Source organism: Sciurus vulgaris (genome assembly GCF_902686455.1).
Source record: "Sciurus vulgaris genome assembly, chromosome: 6".
In the NCBI taxonomy this organism is placed as follows: domain Eukaryota; kingdom Metazoa; phylum Chordata; class Mammalia; order Rodentia; family Sciuridae; genus Sciurus; species Sciurus vulgaris.
In genome coordinates this window covers 113,064,796-113,089,493 of record NC_136466.1, presented here as the reverse complement: position 1 = coordinate 113,089,493, position 24,698 = coordinate 113,064,796, and the positions used below count along the sequence as shown (strand labels likewise).

The 24,698-nt window shown below is 34.2% G+C and overlaps 1 protein-coding gene and 1 pseudogene across 8 annotated transcripts in view; both read left to right on the top strand.

Annotated features, from left to right (window-relative positions):
* POC5 (POC5 centriolar protein) overlaps nucleotides 1-24,698 on the top strand; it is a 36,890-nt gene that overhangs the window by 7,877 nt on the left and 4,315 nt on the right. Inside the window, exons 3-12 of one of the 7 annotated variants that reach the window (XM_079145212.1) lie at nucleotides 1,018-1,159; nucleotides 2,167-2,250; nucleotides 5,607-5,812; nucleotides 7,580-7,756; nucleotides 9,623-9,727; nucleotides 11,823-12,002; nucleotides 14,856-15,009; nucleotides 17,093-17,406; nucleotides 19,481-19,504; nucleotides 23,326-23,502. In XM_079145212.1, coding sequence (XP_079001338.1) covers nucleotides 1,018-1,159; nucleotides 2,167-2,250; nucleotides 5,607-5,812; nucleotides 7,580-7,756; nucleotides 9,623-9,727; nucleotides 11,823-12,002; nucleotides 14,856-15,009; nucleotides 17,093-17,406; nucleotides 19,481-19,504; nucleotides 23,326-23,502 — 1,563 coding nt within the window. Of the gene's footprint in view, nucleotides 1-1,017; nucleotides 1,160-2,163; nucleotides 2,251-5,606; nucleotides 5,813-7,579; nucleotides 7,757-9,622; nucleotides 9,728-11,822; nucleotides 12,003-14,855; nucleotides 15,010-17,092; nucleotides 17,407-19,480; nucleotides 19,505-23,325; nucleotides 23,503-24,698 lie in introns of all 7 variants that reach the window. The other 6 variants (XM_079145211.1, XM_079145215.1, XM_079145214.1 and 3 more) reach the window with 6 other exon arrangements.
* On the top strand, nucleotides 4,110-4,976 carry LOC306664401 (small ribosomal subunit protein uS5-like; annotated as a pseudogene). The gene has a single exon. The product of its transcript is annotated as a small ribosomal subunit protein uS5-like (transcript).

Genomic DNA, 24,698 nt, shown 5'->3' with positions numbered 1-24,698 from the left:
TTTTGTTGTCAGAAAGGGACATCACTAACAAAAAGAGTTGATTATAGCCAGTTGCAATGGCACACATCTGTGATCCCAACAACACAGGAGGATAAGAAAGGATTGCAAGTTCAAGGCCAGCCTGGCCAACTTAGACCAAATAAAAATAAAAAATAAAAAACGGTTGTGGGTGTAGCTCAATGGTAGAACTCCCCTGGGTTCAGTCCCCAGTACAGGAAGGAAAAAAAAAAAAAGTTGATTATAGCAATATAAAGGGAATTCTGGGTGATTGAATTTTCTAAAGGTTCTCTTTGGGATGTCTTTATTTCTCTTCTGTTGTTAACATATACTTTTAAAAAAAAATCTGTATTTGCCATATCTAATATTTACTGAATGTAAATATCTATGTTAAATATATAATCTAGGTTAACCCTCACTCTTTTACATTAATTGCCATAAAGACTAACAGTTTTCAAACATTTTTATTTAGTTTCAACATAAAAAGCAGATTAAAACAGAACTATATAGATTTATAAGCTCAAATTTTGACATTTACTTTTCAAAATCAGTGAAACCAATTTAGCTGCTTGATAAATGTGTATTTGAAATTAGATGGAGATATAAAGCCAGTGCAGGTTTATGAGCTGAAGTATACAGTTTGCTTCTTTTATTTTGTTTGAGTTACATAATATCAAGGTAAAGTTCCTGATTCTCAATAGGAGGAGGTGAAAATGGTAGCTTTTTAGTTGCATGCCTCATCTTCAGTTAAACTGATCTGAAGCATAAGGAAGAAATGATAGGAAATTTTGATTGTGTTGAATCACAAACAGAATCTATCACCTTTTCAAGCTTCTAAGATTACATTTTTAATCATAAATGTAAAAATCACTCAAAGGACTCAAGCTTAAAATAAGTACTAAAACTCTATTGTGATAAGAGTGTGATAATTATAGTAATTAAATTTATTAAAAAGATTCAGTCAGGTTGAATATTTTATGCAATATAACTGTTAAAATATTGACTATTGGATTCTCACAGGAAGAATATGAAGAACTGCTTCGTTATGCTATAGTGACTCCAAATATCGAATCTAGTGCATTACAAACATCTCATCCTAAGGGAGAAGTGGTGCCAGATGTTAGAATTCCTACTACAACTGATAATAGTCTTCATAATCAAGGTTATGTATGTTTTTTAAAATATCTCTTGGTTTATTAATGTTACTGACTTATGACTATGAAAATGTCTTTCCAGATCAGCAATTCTTCTCATCAATATCATGTGGGGGATCTTTTTACATTTTACCATGTTATTCTGACCAGGATTTTATTTTAACTTCATTTAACTCTTTTATAAAAAGTAATATAGTTAAAGCAATACTATAGCAATTGTATGTCTCTTAATAGAATATGTTGCATCTGAGTTCTTGTTCCACAGTTTTATGACTGGATTAAAACTAAATGCCCTAACGCTGCATTAAAGATGGTCCTTAGGTATCCCTGAATCCCTCAAGTTACTTTATGAAACACATTCTAGTACTGTGTCAGCAGCATTTAGGCATAGAGGACTGTTCATGGAATTCTTAGCACAAAGATGTACCCATTTATGAGACTGTGTCAACAACAGAATTAATAGCTGATACAAATGAGTGAAAGGTAGAGAAATGAGGATAAAACTCCTTTTACCTCTCCATTTTTTAGTTTCTGATCCTCACCCTCTATAGACAACAGTGTTTCATTGCTCATCAGTCTTTAGTCTATTGTGTTCGAATAACAAATAGGATCACAGGACTAGATCCTTAAAAAAACTTTTTTAAATTCTGATAAAATTTTCTACTTAAATTTTATTATCTTCCAAAGATAAGAACCTTGGGGTTTTTTCATTCTGCATCAGTGGTCTAGATCATGTTTTGATTACATTGAGTACTTCAACTTGCATTTCCTACTGAACAAACCCAAAGCACTACATACTCTCTTATACATTTAAATAGGCAAATCAGCACTGTAGCTTTGTAAGCCTCTACCCTCAAGGGATTACCAAAACTCTGTCTCCTCTCATGTTGCTAGCAGTACTGCTGGTGTTACTATTGACACAACTTACATACTACTGCCTTCTTTAATTAGGTGTATATGATTAAGCATTTAAGAGTAAGTCCATTTAATAAAAATAAATCTTTCATTTTAGCAGGAAATAGCCCTGCAGTAAGAGAAACTGCAATGGAAGTTGGAAAAGGATGTGATTTAAATATTTCCACTCATTCAAAGATAGATGGTATGACTTTTCCTTAACTTGTTTTTATTAATATGTAACATTTTGTGGTTTGATCAACATTATCAGTATCACAAGAGAAATAACATCAACATATTACTTATTGGCAGTGCTAATGTTGCTAATTTATTTTAAATGATAATATTTATAATAACTTAGTAAGATTCCAAAATAGTACAATTAAAACAGGTTAAGGAAGCATAGTGTGCAGCATTCTGTTTTAATACTGCTACTTTAGAAAGCTAGTAGTTTTTTTTTTTTAATATTTTTAGTTGCAGATGGACACAATACCTTTATTTATTTATTTGTATGTGGTGCTGAGGATCAAACCCAGTGCCTTGCATGTGCTAGGCAAGCACTCTACCACTGAGCTGCAGCCCCAGCCCAAAAGCTAATAGTTTTAAAGATTTAATGGGATGTTAGACAACTTGATCAATTTAAATCTTTTGTAATCCAGTGCACTATTTCCCAGCTTTCAGATATATGTGTACCTAAGTAATGACTTTTGTCATATCTTTTTACCATCCGTTCTCTCATCTACTGTTTCTCTTTATGTATATTCACTCTTTAGCTTAAATTCATTTTAAAAGGAAACTGTTTCAGTTGTTATTGAATATAAAATTAATATACATTTGTTACAATGTGAATGTAATGGTTAAAAAAATACATTGAAAACAAAGTATTAAGTTTTATCACAACATTGTTGGTGGTGATGTGTTGGGCCTGAAATCAGCTTTTTTTTTTTTCTTTTTTGAAAGGAGAGATTAGCAATATTTATGGTCTCTAAGTGAAACAAAGTATTGCAGAAATGGCAAGGTTTTTGATATTTAAAATAAAATGGAGAAATGAGTTTTTCTGAAACATGAGGCTAGAGAAAACTAAGGTTTTAAAAGCATACTGGAACCAGATTGAGAATGCTTTTTAAAATAAAAATAGAATGTTTTCCTTATGTGATTCAGTGTTACTTTATGTGGAAACCATTTAAGCCACCATTTTAAAAATGCCTCTACCCTTTGGTTTCCTTACTTGTAACAAGTCCTTGACAGTACAACCTCAGGAAGGCCTTCTAAGTTCTTAAGTTACATGGTCCAATTTCTTAGAGGGTACATATATTTTTATTTAAACAATTAAAAAACTACAGAACTCCAGCAAGTTCTGTGGTAGTTTTGTCTTTTTGTTATTGTTGTAGATGAACACAATACCTTTATTTTATTTATTTATTTTTATGTGGTGCTGAAAATTGAACTCAGTGCCTCACACGTGCTAAGCAAGCACGCTGCCACTGAGCATTAACCCCAGCCCTAGTAGGTTTGTCTTCTATTCATTAAGGAAGACAGCAAAGTCCTTCAATCCTGGCTATTAGAACACTTATAACAAATACGAGATACACGAAAAATGGTGATAGCCTCTAATTCCAAGCATAAATGTGTGACAAAAATGTTAGACTTTCTATTTTGTGCTTTTTAGAGATAGCAAGAGTTCTCTTTCTGCCTCTGACTCTTCCCCACATCCATGTATAGAAACAAGTGATGGGAGTTACATATATATGTACAAATGCATAGAGAGTTGTATGTATTTCTCACCCAGCAGGTTAAAAGCTAAAAGGGTGCCTTACAACAGAGTATCTGGTAAACTAAAATATTAGCCCCTTTCTATTTATATTGTTTAATCTTATCAGTATTAAGACCTATCCTAGCGTTACCATATTTCACCACATAATCATTGCAGATTTTATGCCAAATATTTGTGCAAAAAAGAGGAGTACAACCATTATGTGAAGCTCTTTTTTTTTTTTTTTTTTTTTTTTTAATGTACCAGTATTACTTCAAAATAATTTAGCTTCTTCTCTGGGAAAACACCAAATGGCGGATGACGCCAGTGCAGCCGGAGGGCCCGGGGGCCCGGGAATGGGTGGCCGCGGCGGCTTCCACGGAGGCTTCCGCGGCCGGGGCCGGGGCCGGGGCCGGGCCGGGGCCACGGCACTCGCGGAGGCAAGGCCGAAGACAAGGAGTGGATCCCGGTCACCAAGCTGGGCCGCCTGGTCAAGGACATGAAGATCAAGTCCTTGGAGGAGATCTACCTCTTTTCCTTGCCTATCAAGGAGTCTGAGATCATTGACTTTTTCCTGGGGGCATCACTGAAGGATGAGGTTTTGAAGATCATGCCTGTACAGAAGCAGACTCGTGCTGGCCAGCGGACCAGGTTTAAGGCATTTGTAGTTATCGGGGACTACAATGGTCATGTTGGACTGGGAGTGAAGTGCTCCAGGGAGGTAGCCACTGCTATCCGAGGGGCCATCATCCTGGTCAAGCTCTCCATTGTTCCTGTGCAGCGAGGCTACTGGGGGAACAAGATTGGCAAGCCTCACACTGTTCCTTGCAAGGTGACTGGACGTTGTGGTTCTGTGCTGGTGCGGCTCATCCCTGCCCCCAGAGGTACTGGCATTGTCTCAGCCCCTGTGCCCAAGAAGCTGCTGATGATGGCTGGTATTGATGACTGCTATACTTCTGCCAGGGGCTGCACTGCCACCTTGGGCAATTTTGCTAAGGCCACCTTTGATGCCATCTCCAAGACATACAGCTATTTGACTCCCGATCTCTGGAAAGAAACTGTTCACCAAGTCTCCCTATCAGGAATTCACTGACCATCTTGTGAAAACCCACACCAGAGTCTCTGTACAGAGGACCCAGGCTCCAGCTGTGGCTACAACATAAAGAGTTTTTATACAAAAAAAAGAAAAATAAAGTGAATGAAAAAAAAATAATAATAATTCATTGCTAAACTGTCTTTGGGGCAAGATTAGGATGCAGTGGTGATGATTATGCTGTGAAATACTTTAAACACAAAGTAGCAATAACCTATATAGAATCATTCTGACCTTAGTCAAATATTTAATTCTTTCTGAGCTTTAATTTTCTCATCATTAAAATAAAGATAATTATACCTACTTCTTAGGTATTGTTAGAGTAACAAGGATAGCACGTGTTCTAAGAGTTAACCTTTCAGTATTTTTATTACAGGAACTTCGAAAGCACTTAGTTAATGTTAACATGATGATATGGATGGTAATACTTGCAACTCAGGCTGGAGTAGGATAAATTAAAGAATCCTTATTTGGGATAAGGGTCATTTGTTGGGGTGAGGGAAATGTAGGAGACATCTCATGCCAGTTAGTCCTAAGTCAGTGATAATACTGAAACTTAACACAGCCAGATTAAGGTATACCTGAAAGGTAATTTCTCTGTATTTTTCTCAGCCTCCATAGACAACAGACGTCTTGTAGCCTTTCAATATGACTCCCTAAAAGTTTGGCAAGTTTTTAATTTGGCTCGACTACGACAGTTTTTTGTTTGTTCTAGGATCATCACCAGTGTTGTCACCAAGGAAGCCTTCTCACCCAGTCATGGATTTTTTCAGTTCACATCTTCTAGGTGACTCTTCCTCATCAGTGTCTAATTCTACTCATACAGACGCCCATGAAATAGCTATGGGCGATAGTCTTGTTTTTGATGAAAACCTTCAGAAGATGGAAAATATACTTGATCTTTGGAGTTCAAGTCTTAAGGTATTGGCAGTGTTCAATTACAATATGCAGTATAGTAGTTTTACTCTTGATTCTATTTATTGTCTTTTAAAAGTTTATCTAAAAAAAAAAAAGAAGTCTCCAGCTTCCTGAGAAGATCAGTACAGTGTCTTAGATCCATGCTTCTTGGTCTTCAGTGTCCATGTGAACCATCTCAGGGTCCTGTTAAACTATAGCTTCATATCAGTAGGTCTTGGGTAGGGCCCAAGATTATTTATTTCTATTAAGTTCCCAGGTGATGCTAGTAGTTTAGAAACCACACTGTGGCAGTTTTCAGAAGTTGTTAAAACTGTTCTCTATGTTCCATTGAATTTCTCAGATATTTTGAAAGACTTAGCTTTTGTGTAACTGACACCTGTTGAGCTTTTATCACATCACAGTTCTAACTGATGGAGGCTGGCACCCATTGTCCCAGCTATGGGGGAAACTGAGGTGGGAGGATCACTTGAGCCCAAGAGTTCAAGACCAGCCTGGGCAACACAGATAGACCCTATCTCAAAAACAACAACAAACTGAGCATGCTGGCACATACATACGATTTCAGTCACCCAGGAGTCTAGGGCAGCATGATCACAAGTTCAAGACCAACCTGGGCAACTTAGCAAGACCCTGCCTCAAAATAAAATAAAATAGACTGGGGATATAGCTCAGCGGTACAGACCCTCTAGGTTCAATCCCTAATATCACAATAGGTAAGTAAGTAAACAAACAAATAAATAAATAAATAAATAAAGCAAATCTTAGAGATGACTAATAGAAATGTTTCCTTTTACGTAAAACAAAAGTTCCAATTTTAGCAATATATATTTCATTTTTACCCACTTTTATAACAACTACTACATATAATGTAAATCTGTAAAATTAATTTTTTTATTTGGTGATATTAATGGCCTACAAGTAGTAGTATGGCAGAAGTGGCAAGTTTTTTGTGTTTTCAAAAACATGGAGAAAATGACAGTTTTTCTGAAACAAATAGTTTAAGAAAATAAAGTTGAATATTTACATACATGAAAAAATTATGGTTGTGTGAGTTCTGAAGAATTCATATTTCTCTGTATTTGGAACTTCATATTCTAGAAATAATGTTTTAGCATAATTTTTACCATTTTTCTCCCCTTGAAACAGGTTTCATATTTCTAATAATAGTGTAAGTCCATTGGAATAATGAATAACCAACATTCAAATTGTTTTGTGTTCAGTAAACCTTATTTGTTATCCAAGTTGTATTTTTTAATAACAAATGATTATTTGGTCTTTTATTTACACCAGTAGGGTAAAAAGACAGCAATTTATCGTTAAGGTGACCATTGTGATAAATGGTTTGGGGAAGAAAGCTTCAACTCCCATGGTTTCCACTACACCTCTGTCTAAATAAAACTTGACAGTCATTAGGCTCAGCTTAGCCTATAGTCTTAAATTTCTTTTTAACCTGCTCCATTTTAATATGGACATTTAAGTCCTTGAATAAACAAAGAGGTTTAGTGAATGAGACCTGAAAATTTTTTTAAATGACAAGACTTCATATCAAATAACTTAAAATAGGAAAAAAAAATCCCCTGATGTGGTGAATGTGAACTACGTAAGAGCCATGACTGTTGAACTTATATCATCAGTGTGTCATTATTTGCATTTTTTTTGATGACTCATGTTGACTGCTTGTTCTGACTTTTCTAAATGTTTCTTAACTTTAGTTTTAAGAAGTGGTATTAAGGAACAAACTACCTAATTGTCAGTATGTTTATTTTTCAGACAAACATTTTATCTGAACTAAGTAAATGGAGACTTAATTTTATTGACTGGCACAGAATGGAAATGAAAAAAGAGAAAGAAAAACATGCAGCCCATATAAAACAACTATACAACCAGATCAATGACTTGAAGGAGCTGCAAAAAACCTTTGAAGTTTCCATTGGGAGAAAAGATGAGGTCTTATTGTTTCTATCTCTTTTTAATTGAGATTCAGTAAATGCCTTGCTAGGTAGTATATTCCAGGAACTAATGATTATTTAGCTCATACAAGATACAAAAACAAAATCATTTCAGAAACTGATAGAAAATTAAGTACATAACATAGGATTTAGTCTTCCTATTAAATATACCAGTATATTGTCATTTGACCTTTGCCTTTTTTAAATTTTTTTTTATTTTTTCTATGTATTCTTAGTTATCTATGGATCTCTGTTATATTCATTTATTTCTATGTGGTGCTGAGAATAAAACCCAGTGCCTCACATATGCTAGGCAGGCGTTCTACCACTGAGCCACAACCCCAGCCCTCACCTTTGCCTTTGACTTTGGTGTTCTTGATGTTTTAAGTGTCTACTAAATGTAGGTACATTTGTCTTTTTGTGTTTGTTTTTTTTCTTCTAATCTTTTTTTTCCCTTAACTCCCCTTAAGAGAATATTAAGGAATCAGCATTACCCACATTTTATACTGTTCAAGATAATATTTTAAGTATCCCAGATTCTTTCTATGACATGTCTTTCTTCCTTGATGAAGATAATTCAAGTCAAAAAATACTTTTATTTCACTTTCTGTTAGCTTCTTAAGAACTTGAGAGTAGAGTTCAGGTCTGTTATGTTTTTGCAACCAGACAGCACCTTGAACAAAGTGGATGTGCCCTGACAGACCCCATATCATTTTTGGATAAGATGGTGGCTTTCAGAGAAGGACAACTCAAGGCACACACCTCAGCTGCTTGTCTACACAAGCAGTTCAAGTGCTTCAGCAAGTCAGATAAAGATTATGTTTTTTGTTAAATATGCATTGCTTTTACGTTTACAGTGTATAATGTAAATTTTGAAAATTTTATGTTTTTTGAAACAATGGATATTAATGTCTCTATTACCTTCAAAACCCTGTTCTAAGGTTTTTAAATTTTTTTAAATTTAATTTTTTATATTTTGAAGTATCATACAAAAAGTTATGTATTGTTTAGTTAATGAAAATGAATAAAGCAAACAGCCATGCATCACCATCCATCTTTAGAAACAGAATATTGTACCCCTTCCTCCTTTGTAAAGAATAGGAATAAATGTCTGCAATTTACTAAGTATCTTTTTAATGTGGCCATTTTTATAAATGGCCATTTTTATAAGTATTTTTAAATATTTCAGTTACTCATTTCTTTATAAGAGAAAATATTATCTTAGGATTTAAAAAACCTTCATAGATTTTTTTAAAGGACACAATAACATCCCTGAAGAAGTGCATCAAATATCACTATTATTTGCTTTTAATAATTTGTTGAAACCATAAAAATCATTAAACAGTTACTGATAAATTTATATATCCAAGGTAATAGTTGAGACTAGAAAGATATTTAAAATCTGGCCCTGCTCACAAGTCTAGGGAATAATAACTTTTTTGAATATGTAGCAAAACTTTCAAGTATACATTTGTTTTTCCTGAATTAAATGTCAATAACTATATTAATTTTCATATACATAAACTTTTTGTTGGTGGTTAACAAGATATATACACAATGAAGATTTCTTTCTTCTCATTCTTCTGTATTCATTAGTATTTTTTTTTTTTTTCTTTTGTGGTGCTGGGGATTGAACCCAGGGCCTTGTGCTTGCAAGGCAAGCACTCTACCAACTGAGCTATATCCCCAGCCCTATTCATTAGTTTTTAGAGTATTAATGTGGGGAACCTTTTTGGTCTTTTTAATAATGAGATTGAATACAGTACAGATCCATATCTATTCTAACATTTTTAATATATGAGAATTAATTTCTCAATTCTTGTTATTGTAATATCACAATAATTGGGCTAATTGCTATTTACAGGTGATTTCCAGCTTGTCTCATGCCATAGGCAAGCAAAAGGAAAGAATAGAGTTGATGAGAACATTCTTCCACTGGCGAATTGGCCATGTCAGCTCCAGACAGGATGTAAGTGTGAAAAAGACAAGACCACTGACTGATATTAGACTTCTGAAAGGGTTTAGTTCACTTATTAGAATTCTTATCAAAGTCAAAAATTTGTTTTCTTATTTCAAAAGAATTTGATTTTGATATAGTTTGGAAAAAATAGAATTTATAAACATAGGATATATATTATGATAGATATGTCATGTGCTGCTTCATAGCAGTTTAATGAGGATTGTACCTAAATTATAAATGTCCTGATAGTAAAACCTCTTTAATAGATTTTACCTCAGATATGGTTATATGGAAAAAGAATTATAATCATAAAAATATCATATTATTCCTATGTTGTTTCTGCTTCTCAAATACCTGTCTGAGTTCAGTGGCTCATGCCTATACCCAGCTACTGAGTAGGCTAAGGCTGGACAACACAGCAAGACCCCATCTCAAATAAAGTAAAATTCCTAAATCCAGCCTCATCATAAAAAGACATTACTACATTTGTAATATATTTGTGCTTTAAAAAATAGTGCAAATGTCTATTTTGTAGACTTCCCTTAGTATAAGAATTGGAGCCATACCTGTTTACCTTTTCTTAGTTTGTGTATAATTCTAACCTGAACATTTTTTTTATTTTAATTAAAAAAGAACTGAATTAGTATATCAAAATAGTGAACTGAGAAAATAATAGATTATGGTATCAAAGGTAGAAAAGTGTAAGAGAGAGAGTGTATGTGTGTGTGTATCATACAAGAAAACAGTATGGAAACCCATGAGTACAGGGATGGATTTTTTTTTTTTTTCTTGTGATCTCTGGAGTAGTCTCTATGCATTTAGTTTTTAAGAGACTAATATTGAAGGAAAAAGCTATTATTGTGGAATAGAATCTCTCCTTTAAGACTACTCTAGTGTTTTCATTGTTTTATTAATCCCTATGAATTAAATCCACATTAATCATATTGAAACAAGCTATTTAAAATGACTATACCATCAGGTATGGTGGCACATGCCTGTATTCCCAGCAGCTTGGGAGGCTGAGGCAGGAGGATCATGAGTTCAAAGACAGCCTCAGCAAAAAGCGAGGCACTAAGCAACTTAGTGAGACCCTGTCTCTAAATATAATACAAAATAGGGCTATGGATGTGGCTCAGTGGGTGAGTGCCCCTGAGTTCAATCTCCAGTATGATAGATAGATAGATAAATAGATAGATAGAAAGACAGACAGACTGACTGTTCCTTATTTTGAAAGTTATTTGTTAATTGAAACATAATAAGAATTAATACTTATTGTTAAATGTTGGCTGGGGGACTGGGGATATAGCTTAGTAGGTAGAGTGTTTGCCTGTCAATCACAAGGTCCAGGGTTCAATCCCCAGCACCGCAAAAAAAAAAAAAAAAAAAAAATGTTGACTGAAATAGTTGAGGTGCCATCATTATTTGGATAGTTTTTCAAATTTAAGCAAATTGTGAATTGGAATTATTTCTTCAGAAGAATTCACTGATTATCCTAAAGCTGAGATCAGAAAGGAGACAATGGCACTGTGGCTTGTTTTTGATGTGAAGAAAAGGATGGGCGTTAACATAGATAGCCACTTGACAATCTGAAGTACTGAACAGCCCTACAAGATTCCTCCTTAATGCCATGCTTTCAAAAAAGAATGCATAGAATGTGCACATGAAATTGGTAATATCTGATCACAGAAAGAGTACAAGATAGAAAATGATAATGTTATAGAATTTTGCTTCAGCAAAATGATGAAACGTGAGTGCCATCAAGAAGCAGCTAGATAAGCTCATAAAGGAAGGGAAGTACACCCCTCCACATTACCACCTGGACAAGGGGGACCCTGAGCCCTGAGCAGAGCAGGGCAAAAGACTGATTTTCATGTTCTCTCTTTACCACTGAAAGATTGAAAGATTGTCGAAAACCTCAAGGTGTATAAGTGTATAAAATAAAGGATTGTTCCATCCTAAAAAAAAAAAAAAAAAAAAAGAATTCATTGATTAAAAACAATACATGCTCCTGTTATTAATGTAATATACATAACACATTACCACTATTACTACAATACATTCACCATCCCCTGTGTTTTTGAGGTTGTACATTACTTTCTTTCAGGTTTATGAATGTAAACTAGCTGATCAGTACTTTCAAAGAACTTTACTAAAGAAAACCTGGAAGGGCTGGCGTTCCATAGTACAAAGACAGTGGAAAGAAGTGGTAGAACGAGCTTGTCAAGCAAGAGCTGAAGAAGTTTGTGTTCAGATTTCCAATGATTATGAAGCCAAAGTTGCTATGGTAACTTCTCTTTTAATTTTACTTTCTTTTAATGTAATAGATTAATAGATTCACTATTTATTTATAGTTAAGCTTTTTTAGTCTTTATGTAGCCAGGAATAAAAATTAAAAATGTTTATCCTATATTAATTTAAATTATGTTCTTTTAAGCAGATTATATAAATCTGAAATTATTTTCCTTTGACTTTTAATAATAAGTTAGCATTGTTTCCATGGTAAAATATTTGGGACGCAAAATGAAATAAAAACTATTCTGAAGAATATAGAAGGCCTCTTGAAATCAAATATTAAAAGGAAAAAAATTTAGCATTATTGCACAAATTCTTAATGATATATAAAATAAATTTCATAATACAAATAATTTTCTCCCATTCAAAAATAACCTACAAAAAATACAGTTTAAGTTTGGTCTATGGGAAAGTGGGTTGTTCACTTGGCACTTAAAATTCTGTAGATAATTGTCAGGTACAGAGCTACATACCTTTAATTCCAGTGACATGTGAGGCTGAGACGGGAGTATTGCAAGTTGGTGGCTAGCCTCAGCAACTTAGCAAGATCCTATTCTCAAAATAGAAAACAAGAAAGCAATGGGAATATAGCTCAATGGTGAAGCACCCCTGGGTTCAATCCCCTATACCAGCAAGGAAAAAAAAAAAAAACTGGTGGAACTGGCTGCCTGGGTATTCAAAAACCAAGACTTGGAGTCTAAAGCCAGGGAAAATAAAATGTTTAGGAAAAACAGTCAGTGTTGTGTTCTTGCCCTCCAAAGTCACCCAGGACCCAGGGAACAATGGGACCTACCTAAGGACCCTACAATCTGATGAGTCATTCGACCTCCCGATCAGGGGAATCACAAGGACTCTAGAAAACAGGAAGCCAGCCAGTGAACATTTTGCCAAGAGGAGGGTCATTGGAGAGGAAAATGTCCCTCTAATGCTTTCAAGGGAAACCACTTGTGGTCAGCAAGACCCCTACCCATCCTGGAAAGATGGCACAAGTCATAGAGGAAAAAGACTGAAGGGCTAGAGGTGCCTCTAAAGTTTCCAAAATTCACCTCTGAGGAGTCTTGATTGATCTTAACAATAGGAAAGTAAATAGGTTTTAGTCAACACAAGGGTCACCTACTTGATCTTAAATAAGGAAGTATAACCAAAGACAAATATACTAATATGAGAATGAGAAAAAAGTTAAAGGACAGTCAAGTGTGGACAATTAAAAGGGCAAAACAGTGGCCCTTTAAAATGTAACTTGAGATGTGCACTGTGTCTGCCACACCAGAAGTTAGCAAAGCCTAGAAGTTTTGCAGAAGGGGTTTTTACACATAATTGCCTGACACTAAAATCTTTGCAGCAGGCATCTATATACAGAAGGTGGAACTCAGAGCTTAGAAAAGGACCTTCTATTTAGTCGGAAACAAGAAGATACCTATTTTGTTTCCTGATCCTAATTTTAATTTTTTTTAGTAGTCCATTCTCACAAAAATATTTAAAAGGAAGGAGAACCCCTTATACAGTTTATTCAGTTGGGTATCTTCAGATTTTAACTCTTTTTTGTATTCTGCTTTATAATTTATAATGGTACTTAATACTTTTAGGTTTAAGCATCTGACTCTTTTTGCTTATATGCTTCAGTCCTTGTTCAAGACTAGTTATCATCACTGGGCACAGTGGTACATTCCTGTAATCCCAGCAGCTCAAGAGGCTGAGGCAGGAGGATCAGTAGTTCAAAACCAGCCTCAGCAAAAGTGAGACACTAAGCAACTTAGTGAGACCCTGTTTCTAAATAAAATACAGAATAGGGTTGGGGATGTGGCTCAGTGGTCGAGTGCCCCTGAGTTCAATCCCCAGTACCAAAAAAAAGAGAAGACTAGTTATCACCAAGCCAAGAAACCTGCAAAGTCAGATTGGCAGAAACCCTAGATTCCTCAAGATTGAGGAATGGACCAAAAATAGGAGGGAATTGTAACAAAGACTAAGACTCTGCTTTTGCCCACAAATGTCCGATGGGTAGTAAAAAACAGGATTAAAGACTTGATATCTCTGCCTCCATTTTGCATCTGTCTCCCTTGGTCTGAGTCACCTTGGATTCCTAGTAAAAGGTCTAATCTGATAAACATGTTATAATGAGTGGAAGCTCTCCACCCCTGCCCCCACTCCCCCAGGCAACAGCAATTTTCTTATTGGAGACAAGACCCTGCCTGACCAACCCTGAGGTGGGGACAGAGAGAGACCACACCTGATCAAGATCACCTGCTTTGGCAGCTGTGAAAAGCCTCCAGCTGTCCAAACTCTCTAGCCCTTGCCCTCTTTCTATAAAACCTGGGGGTCATTGTCAGCTTCTCACAGCCAGGGCTAAGGACATGTGTCCCCGTGTCTTCCTAGTGTAATTGCAATGATTAATGTTCCTTTTTAAAAAATTTTTTAAATAAATTCTGTAGGTGACATTCACATTTTTAAAAATTCTGTTAAATTGCGGGCATTTAGCAATTATTTTCCACAAAGGGATAAGAACTATCCATGACTCATGTAAGTGTATTTTGTTTAATATCCTATATAAAAGCTTTATGGTAAGAAATAACATTTTTGCATAATGAAAACATTTGCAAACTTTATTGGGGTTGGTATAAAATTCTGCTTATTTGAACCTGACTTTGTGGTTAGAAACAAAAATGATTGTCAGTGGAGACAATAAAGGTAAGATGCACCTTTGCAAATAAATTGGATCATAGAACAGGTATGTGGCAAATGTTTTTAGGATGTCATATAAAAGTTATCTCACATCTCACTATATACATATTTAACAGTAATATTCTTCCTTGTATCTCAAATATTTTTCTTTTAATTCTTATTTTAGTTATCTGGAGCTTTGGAAAATGCAAAAACTGAGATTCAAAGAATGCAACATGACAAAGAGCACTTTGAAGATTCCATGAAGAAAGCTTTCATGAGGGGGGTGTGCGCATTAAATCTTGAAGCCATGACTATGTTTCAAAATAGAAATGATACAGGTTAGTCTCATTGAAGATTCTCTGCCTATTTTCAAAAAATAATTTGAGGCTGTTCCAGTGATTGGTGTGGTTTGTCATGTTACTATTCTGCAATGGGGCTGAGGAGATAGCTCAATTGGTAGAGTGCTTGCCTCTCAAGGTCCTGGGTTCAATCCCGAGCACAGCAAAAAAAAAAAAAAAAAAAAAAAAAAAAAATCTGTAATGGATGCGTCATCTAGGTACTGGTTAGTTTTAGTTTCATGGTGTCATATCCAACTTTAAGTCTGCCATGAAAATTAGTCGTAGGTACTTATGGTATTTAAGCTAAGTAGTTAAGCTGAATGTTAAAATAATACTTTTAATATGTGACATTATTTGAGATTCTTTTAACTAATTATTTAATGCCTCCAAAATGGAAATTTGTATTTTTGGTTTTTCCTAAGTATTCAAATTCCTTTGACTAATTGTTGATTAAGTATTTCTTACCTATTCATGGCTACCAACCACCCAAAGAGAGATACACAGCATCCCTTTCTATCAAAAACATGTTAAAAATGTTGTGTGTGTGGGGGGGGGGGGTGGTTTAAAGCAGTGATATTTTATATTGAATTGGTCGCTTTCATCAGAGATTTCAAAGGATCTAGGCACTGTAAACAATTAAAATTTGTTAACAAGGTGACTTTATTTTCCCCGTCCTAGTGTTGAACCCAGGGGTGCTTTACCATTGACTACATCCCTAGTCCTTTTTATTTTTTATTTTAGAACAGGGTCTCCCTAAGTTATCAAGACTGGCCTCGAACTGTGATCCTCCTTGCAAATCATTAGGATTACAGGTGTGCATCACTGATGGCCACTGTTACTCGTTTATACACAGCTAGTTTTAAGAAAAAGACTTGTGCAGAAAACCAAATTTCTAGATGGAAAAAGATCAACATAGATAATTTAGAGTATACATAATATCCTATATCCTGTCTTCTGAATCATCTCATTGAATTTCCAAACGCTTGAACTGATGTGTGATATCACAGAGATATAATCTTAAGTAAAAACTAACCACTTTCTAATACTTAGGGAAAAAAAAACCTCTAAAATTGAAAGAATTTTAATTTGTCCTAGCTTCTAGAAATTGACATCATTTACTCCTTAGATCATGGTTAAGATTCAGCTATGGGGAAAGTTTACTATATGGAGTATTACTACAGTGAAGTAGATTTGTTCTTTCATGATATGCTGGTTCAAGATTTTTATAGTCCACCTGCAAGAACCCATTTCTTTTTTCTATTTTTTTTTTTTTCTTTCTCCCAGTGCTGGGAATTAAACCCAGGACCTTACACATGTTAGGCAAGTGCTCTACCCCTGAGCTATACCCCCAGCCCAAAAACCCATTTCTTTCCACACATGGTGTTGTGTACCTATAGTCCCAGCTACTTGGGTGGCTGAGGCAGGAGGATTGCTTGAGCCCAAGAGTTTAGGACCAGCCTGGGCAACGTAGTGACACTCCAGATCAATAAAATAAAAAATTGTTTTGAGGAATCTATTTCTTTCAAAATTCTTCTTTTTAATTCTTATTTTAGTTATCTGAAGTGTTCAAAGTGAAGGTTTTAGTTTTACTTGATTGATTGATTATTGCTTGCTAGAAAGTCAGGAATAAAAATACAATGTTTTTGTTAATAGGATAGGAACAAAAAATGGGAATAAAGAGATAGGATGATATCAGAAAAGTTATATAGATCTAAATATGTGGTAATTTTATCAGGATATGAAATGCAAAAGAACATAAATCCTTAGGCCCTGTATGACCATGTATATTACTATAATAGTTGCAATGGTGAGACAACTGAGCACATAATTTATTTTTTTCTGTTACATAAAGCAAATCATTAGTTTTATATGTTGAAGGAAGTGGTCTCAAGTGTTTACTAGTTAATGCTGACATCAACCAGTTAATACTGACAGACTATTAACTGAATAGTTGACTCTAGTAAGTGACAAATGTCTGTATTTTTGTTAGGACCAATTTTAACCATTATATATTTTTATTGTTTAGGGGAGAATAATAATCTTAATTTGAAAGAATTTAATGAAATAAATTTGTGATTTGTAGGGATAGATTTCACAAATAATAAAAAAGAAGAATACGGCCCTGTTGTTCAAGGAAAAGAACACTGTATTCATTCTCATTCGGATTCTTCAGTACCTCCAATGCCCTCAGCAGTACCATTGCATCTGTTGCAGTCCTCACCAGCAGTGACAGTCGGAACAGCCAACGCCACTGCAGTTCCTTCTGCTGTGTCCATGACTTCTGCTGGGGCTGCATCTGCTTCTGCTGGGGCTGCATCTGCTTCTTCTGTTCAGGTTCATGTTCCAGTCTCTGTTCTTGGTGCAGGATCCTCAGTTACTACTACATCTGAAGAAATGGTTAGTGCAGTTTATGCAAGTGCTACATTATGAAAGAATTCAAAATCTTGTTTGTAAACTGGCTATTTTATTGCATTTGTTATTTTAGTGTGTGTGTATGTGAGTGTGCTAGGAATTGAACCCGGAACCCGGAGCCTCGTGCATGCTAGGCAAATACTCTACCACTGAGCTACGTCTCCAGCCCTGTAAATTGGATATTTTGAACTCAGAATTTTTTTGTATTTGTGTGGAGAAAAATATCTTTGTATTTAGACCAACCCATACAAAACAGTCAGTATACAAAAAAGCTAAAACATTAATTTGTCATGTAAAATAGTAATCCAAAAGTAGTGGTAATTAAAACAAAGAACCTTTCTTTGCCTTTTTTCAAAAAACACTCAGAAAAAAATAGTTCAAGAATTTATGACAGATTTTTTTTTTTTTTCAGTTTGAAGCAAGCTAATAGGTATTTTCAAGGGTTTGGGAAGTTAATATATATTTAATTGCCCATTTTCTGTTCAACTCACAGCTTTCCCTTTTCCTGGATGCACATAAAGCAACCAGCGCTGCTCTGTGGTGACTCCATCTGGATTAGGTTGTAACTTTGAAGTTGTGATTGGAACCCAGAAAGGAATAGTTTTTCCTAGACTCACTGAGTTTCTATCAGAGAAGTGCCTAGAGGAGAGTGTTGAATGGGGATATGAGCACTTGCCTGGAGTGAAATTAATCCGGCCATTGACACAGTGCATCATACTCTGATTCCTCAGTCTCCTGCTCACCTCATTGTATTCTTCAAACAGTGTTTCTCAAGAGGTAATGAAGTAGGGACTTCAAAGTTTAGCTCAGCTAAATTTGTCAAACTCGCCTCTGTGGAGCTTTTTAAAAATAACAGTTTGGCCGTCTTCCCTACTCTGACACAAAGGCTTTAGTTTCATAAAGCTCCTGAGATGATTCTCCCTAATTCCTAACCTCTCACGTAAGAGAAAAAATGATGAGAAAATAGATTGTTGGTCTTAAAGCCCCCCTGGTGGGCCACCAGCAGGTATCATTTCCCTGGAAAGCTCTAGCAAAAGGAGGCATCCAGTCAACTAATTACTAGTATCAGTCTTCCAGCTGATTTGAATTTCTACCTTTTGTGAACTACTAATGTTAGAGAAAAATATATTGGGATCTGCTATTTATCATGTTTGTCCTTGACTCAGGTTAAAAAATATGTAGCACATGGCTGCTAAGAGAAATTTGAATATGTGGGGGCATTTTGATTTAGAAATAAGACACTAAAAATCAACCCTGCCATATGTTCAACTGTGTTTATTTTCCATGATTACATATTTTGAAGTGTAATCCTATACAGATGAGCTCAGTGAGTTTATTTAAATTTTTGGTTTATCATTCATGTTGCTAAAGAAGATAACACACAGCTAGATTTTTCAGAATTCACTTCTTAAAATATGACTACACCAGTATATCTGCATTTATATATAAACCTGAGTGCATGGGGAGAACTCAGTGTTTGTTCACCACCCTTTTTTGTGCAACTTTTTAACATTCGACCATCTGAGATAATTTTGAAGTCTTGGAAACATGAAAAAAACAGTACTGTGTAGACTATCCTTTTCCATTCCCCCATTCCCACACAGTGTATCCGCCTCTTCAAAAACATTCAATTTCATTCATCTAAGTACAGCTTTTAGCGTTAGGGAGAAAGGAGAATTATAAGTAAATCTCTCTTTTAGTATAAGACTAGTGTTCTTCCTTCCATATATAACTAGAATATCCAGACTTATCTCAAATGTGAGTTGCTTTTTAAAAGAACCATAATAACAAATGGTAGGAACAAATGTCAGCTGACTTAATATGAAACCAGTCATTGTTGGGAATAGGAAAAAAGAGATTTATGTCCCAGACCTGGTTATATCTCTTCATTTTAATCACAGAGGCTTCCTATGAACATTTTAAAGTTTACCTAGTCTCTTGATATTTTAGTGGCTTGAAGGAGATCTGTTTAGAAAATGTAGAGAATTAGGAAACAAAAGAATCAAGAAGTATTCTTTTTGTAATGTAATAATATCTTCATCTTGTTTTCTGTCTACAGACATCTTCATATATTAAAGAAAATGTAAGTATTTCATAGTTGAAAACATTTTTTTAAAAAAAATAAGCAGTTATACAAGCAAATACGTTGCAGTTTTCAAGGTTGAAAAATAGGTGGCAGTATACTCTAACTCCAACGGGAATAGTTGAGGGAAAGTGTTTTCAGTTGGATTTTAAAGCTATTTGATAAAGCTATTTTATAAGGTTTCTTTTCTAACTGCCTTCCTTATCAGAATAAAAAGTGACAAGGTATCAATAGTCAGTTGGCACTGCCTCTTCCATTTTACAAATGAGGAAATTGAGGCTTAGAGCATAAGTAACACCTCTGGACACAACTAGGACCTAGTAGAGTTGAAGTTTCTCCTACTCGATAATCTGTATTGTCTCCCTCTCAAATATTAAGATACAAATATTGGGTTTTTAAATATATCATTGCCCCCCCTTCAGCCCCTGCATCCTTTTTGATTTTGTTGTTTATGATGATACAACTTAAAATGCTAGAATTTTTATTTTTATAGAATTAAATCAGCTAAGCTGATAATCTCTAAAATGATTGGAAACAATAAATGGTTATTTACTAAAAAAATCAACTAAAGAAAAGAATGTTTTTTTAAATGACATATACAGATCCATTATTTAATTGAAAAACATATGTCTTGATTTGCCAATTTTACTATGCAGCCATCTGGATATAATCTGTAATTGAAATTGTCTTTCTAAATATAAGTTACACTCAATGTATTTTGTTTTCCAGTGTTTCAAAAAAGTACAACATGAACTCGCAAAACTTTCAAAGCTATCTAATTATAAAATCTTTCAAGGTGTTTTTTCCTCCATCTAAGTTAGCAACAATTTTTTCTTATAATGTATACTTATACATTCTTTCTACAATGTTCATAAACGCTTTTAAAACAACTTTTTCATCATTATATACCATTTTACTTATGTATTATTAACAAGTACAAGTGACAACCATTTGAAAACAGCTGATAAATATGCAAGTTATTTAAGATAACTTCTGTTTAATTCAAATGAGAATATGGAAATATAAGTCTTTTTTTACTGGAGTACATATTTTCTTCTTACTGGAGTCATTATTCTCCATTAGGTTGAGAATCACTTGGCACAGTTTATGATCTGTGGGTATTTTTTCAACTACTCTACTGTTTCTTAGTATGAACTTCTCCAGTCTTATGCACTCTTTCACTTCCATATGAAAATAGCTGCTACGGAAGGCAGTATTTATACCCCTCAAGTGAGATTGGGCAGGAATAATATTCTAAGCTCTATTTTACTTCAGTTTTCAGTTGTTGGCAAAAATTTTGTCAGCCATTAATTTTTTAATTTTAAAATAGTGTTTATTAAGAATCTTCATTAGGGACTAGAAGTGTGTACTCAGTGTTAGATGGTGTGCTTTTAGCATGTGTGAGGAGGCCCAGGGTTTAATCTCCAGTACTCCCCACACCCCAAAAAAGCCTTCATTCATTTATAAAATCCTTCTTATACCATATATATATATATGGTATATAAGGTACCATATATATATATATATATGGTATATATATATATATATGTTTTTTTTTTTAAGATGTTGGTAGACCTTTGTTTCATTTATTTATTTGTATGTGGTGCTGAGAATCAAACCCAGTGCCTCACACATGCTAGGCAAGTGCTCTACCACTGAACCACAACCCTGGCCCCTATACCTTATTTTTATAATTAAAAAATAGGGTATATAAGTTTTCCTAAAGTCAGAAGCATGAATTTGATCAATGGAAATATATTTGCAATATGTTAAAATGTGAGATTTGATTTCTCAAATTCATAAGATACATAAAAGTTTATAGTGTAAAAATCCAAATAATTTCTCTAAGAATTATGAGAAACAGCTCCCTAAATTGTTAACTATTTGTTCTCTTTATCATTTTTTCCTAAATATGCTCATATAATTATTGCCACATTTATTACTTTCAATCCATCTCTTGACATCCTGTAATGAATAAAAGGATTTGGCTTTCTGATATCACCTTATTCTCTCTCTTCTGTCTCCACACCCCCATCCTCCCTATGTATAAATATTTAGAATAGATATTCTAGCTTTAGATTAAATAATTACTTGGGAGACTGGGTAAACATAGCTAAACCATGAATGTATACTAAGACTGCATTTCCTTTCTAGTAAATTTTTGTTTCTAGCATTTATTGCGTCATTTTTTGCTTACTTTTCTGTGCAACTATAATGAACTCTTTCTAAACTCCTCAAGGAATTGAAAAACCCCATTGGATGCTATTTTCCTTAAGGTTTTCTCAAACCATCAATAATATGTCATTTTAATTTTCCCAGAGCCATCTCTCCTATAACTCACTCTCTGATTTCAGTCAACAACTGTGAACATCTCTAGCTGGATGCAGATATTTAGAGACCACAGATGGACTATAACAGTGGGGAAAAGATCAATATTTAATAAAGGCTTTTAGAAAAAACATTTAAAGGAAAAAATTAAGTTAATATCTCACTGAAATTTCAGACATTTGAATAAATATAAACAAAAATAAATGTTAAAAGAATTATAATTACCTCTCCAAAGCAGGTTGTTTTAAATTATGGATATAAGAAAAAAATGATGGGATAAACTATGATTTTAAACATTTATGTACATTTTAAAAAGTGAAATAAATGAAAGAAAATTTTTATTAGATAAATATCTAATTATTAGATGAGCATAATTTTTATCAGGTGCTATTAAAATGTTTAACAGCAAATACCTTTTCAATTTCTAGCAAATAATTGAACATGGGTAGTTGACAAAATATGAAGCATTAATAAAGAATCAAATTAACTGGAATCATAGGTTTTAATTCAAACTTAAGCAACTATGTAATTGACAGTAAAAAATTAGTATACTTATGCATTACTCCTGATGTAAATATGATCTTTCTTGAGTATCAGCCATTGGTAAGCAACAAAAGCTGTAAAAGTTGACAGTACTTTTTAATATGATCACCCCATTTTTTGTAATATATTCTATAAAAATAACTCAAAACAAAGGAAAAATCAATTTTTACAAAATATGTGCTATGTATAATCAGAAAACTGAGAAACACAAGCTGGTTCATTATAAAAGTATCTTATTAAAAATTATAGCAAATATCTGTATTCATGAAAAAGTGTATTATTCATTGAGAAGGAAAAAATGCAGACCACAAAAGCATACACGTAATGATAATATTAATTATGCCTGAGGATCAAAGAGTTCATAGTGATTGACAGGGATGAAAGATGGTTAGGGGAGGGACAGAGGAAAGACTATAAATGGTGGCATGAGGGACATCTTTTTGGTGTAGGAATAGTCTGTATCTTGATTGTAGTGACAGTTCCAGGAATCTACACATGTGATAAAATGATACAGACCTATACAGAAGCTTTATATCAGTATAAGCTTCCTGGCATCAATGGCATTATGTAGTTTCATTATGTAAGGTGTAATCATTGCAGAAACTGAATGAGGAAGTCACAAGACTTCACAATACTGTCTTTGCAACTTCCTGTGAATACATCATTATTTCAAAATAAGTTTTTTTAAAGTTCCTAAAATCTTATAAAATTGTGGGTATACCAAGGGGTGTTTTGAAGTATTTGATTTTTTGTTTTGCTGTTTGTCAGATCATTTATAGTTTTATTTTTTCTTTATAAAAGTTGACTGAATATACAGTTATTTTTTAATTACTATGTGTTTCCTTTGTAAGTTATAGAGCTAAAGTAATTTAGATTTTGCCCTGAATTTTCTGCCAACAGTATATTTTTTTGTTTTTCATTTGTTTGGGGTTTTTTTGTTTGTTTTTTAGTATGTTCCAAGAGTTGTAACTTCAGCACATCAGAGAGCTGGAAGAACAATTACAGCCCGGATCACAGGGAGATGTGATTTTGCTTCAAAAAACAGAATTAATAGCAGTTTAGCTATAATGGGAGTTTCTCCTCCTATGAGCTCAGTTATTGTGGAAAAACATCATCCAGTCACAGTGGTAAGTCTACATCTGATGATATATTGTCAAAAAATCTTTGTCTATAGACTACTCAACCCTTTAGTAGTGTTTTTTAAGAAGAAAAGAATTCATGGATCAGTCTTGTACTGCGACAGTTTGGACATACTCCCTCTTTCCAAATCTACCCTTTATAAGCAATTGATTTAAGAAACATTGTTTCTTCCAAACAGTATAAAAATTATCATATACAAAAGTTATCCAGTATCTGGGTGGTCAAGACAATAAAATATGTAATGACCTAAGACAAAAAAAGCCAATTACTTATGAACCAGTTATTCATTCAATGGATATTTAATTATAAGAAAATTTTCCTACTTTTATAGTTTTTAACTTTTGCTTTTGTGTGTGTGTGTGTGTGCGCGCCAGGGATTGAACCCAAGGTCACTTAACCACTGAGCCACATCCTCACCCCCTTTTATTTTTTATTTTGAGACAGGGTCTTGTTAAGTTGTTCAGGCTAGTGTGGAACTTGTCTTCCTCCCGCCTCAGCCTCCTGAGCCTCTGGGATTACAAATGTGTACTACTGTGCCCAGCTTTTCTTTTCTTTCTTTCTTTCTTTTTTTTTTTTTTGAAGTCTTCTTCCCCATTTTTTTCATTTCAATTGTCAGCATAACTTTAGTATTAAAATCAAGTTGCAGGGCTGGGGTTGTGGCTCGGTGGTAGAGCGTTCGCCCAGCATGCGTGAGGCCCTGGGTTTGATCCTCAGCACCACATAAAAATAAAATAAAGGTACTGTGTCCACCTACGACTAAAAAATATATCAAAAAAATAAAAAATAAAATCAAGTTGCAATCAATTTATGTGATATAAAGAAAATTGGACTGGGTGTGGTGATGCATGCCTGTAATCCCAGTGACTCAGAAGGCTGAGGCAGAAGGGTCAAAAGTTCAAAGCCAGTCTCAGCAAATTAATAAGGCCCTAAGCAAATTAGCAAGACCCTTTCTCAAAATAAAAAATAAGAAGTGCTGGGGATGTAGCTGGGACTCAAGTGGTTAAGCACATCTGGGTTCAGTCCTCAGTACCAAAAAAGGAAAAAAGAAGAAAGAAAGGTACATGAATTTGAAGCAAAAAATACCTGACTTAATACCTCACCTTTGCTACTTATTGTCTTTGATACATAAAAATCAAGTAAAATAATTGATTTGTATTTAACTCCTAGGGTTGTAGTAAAAATT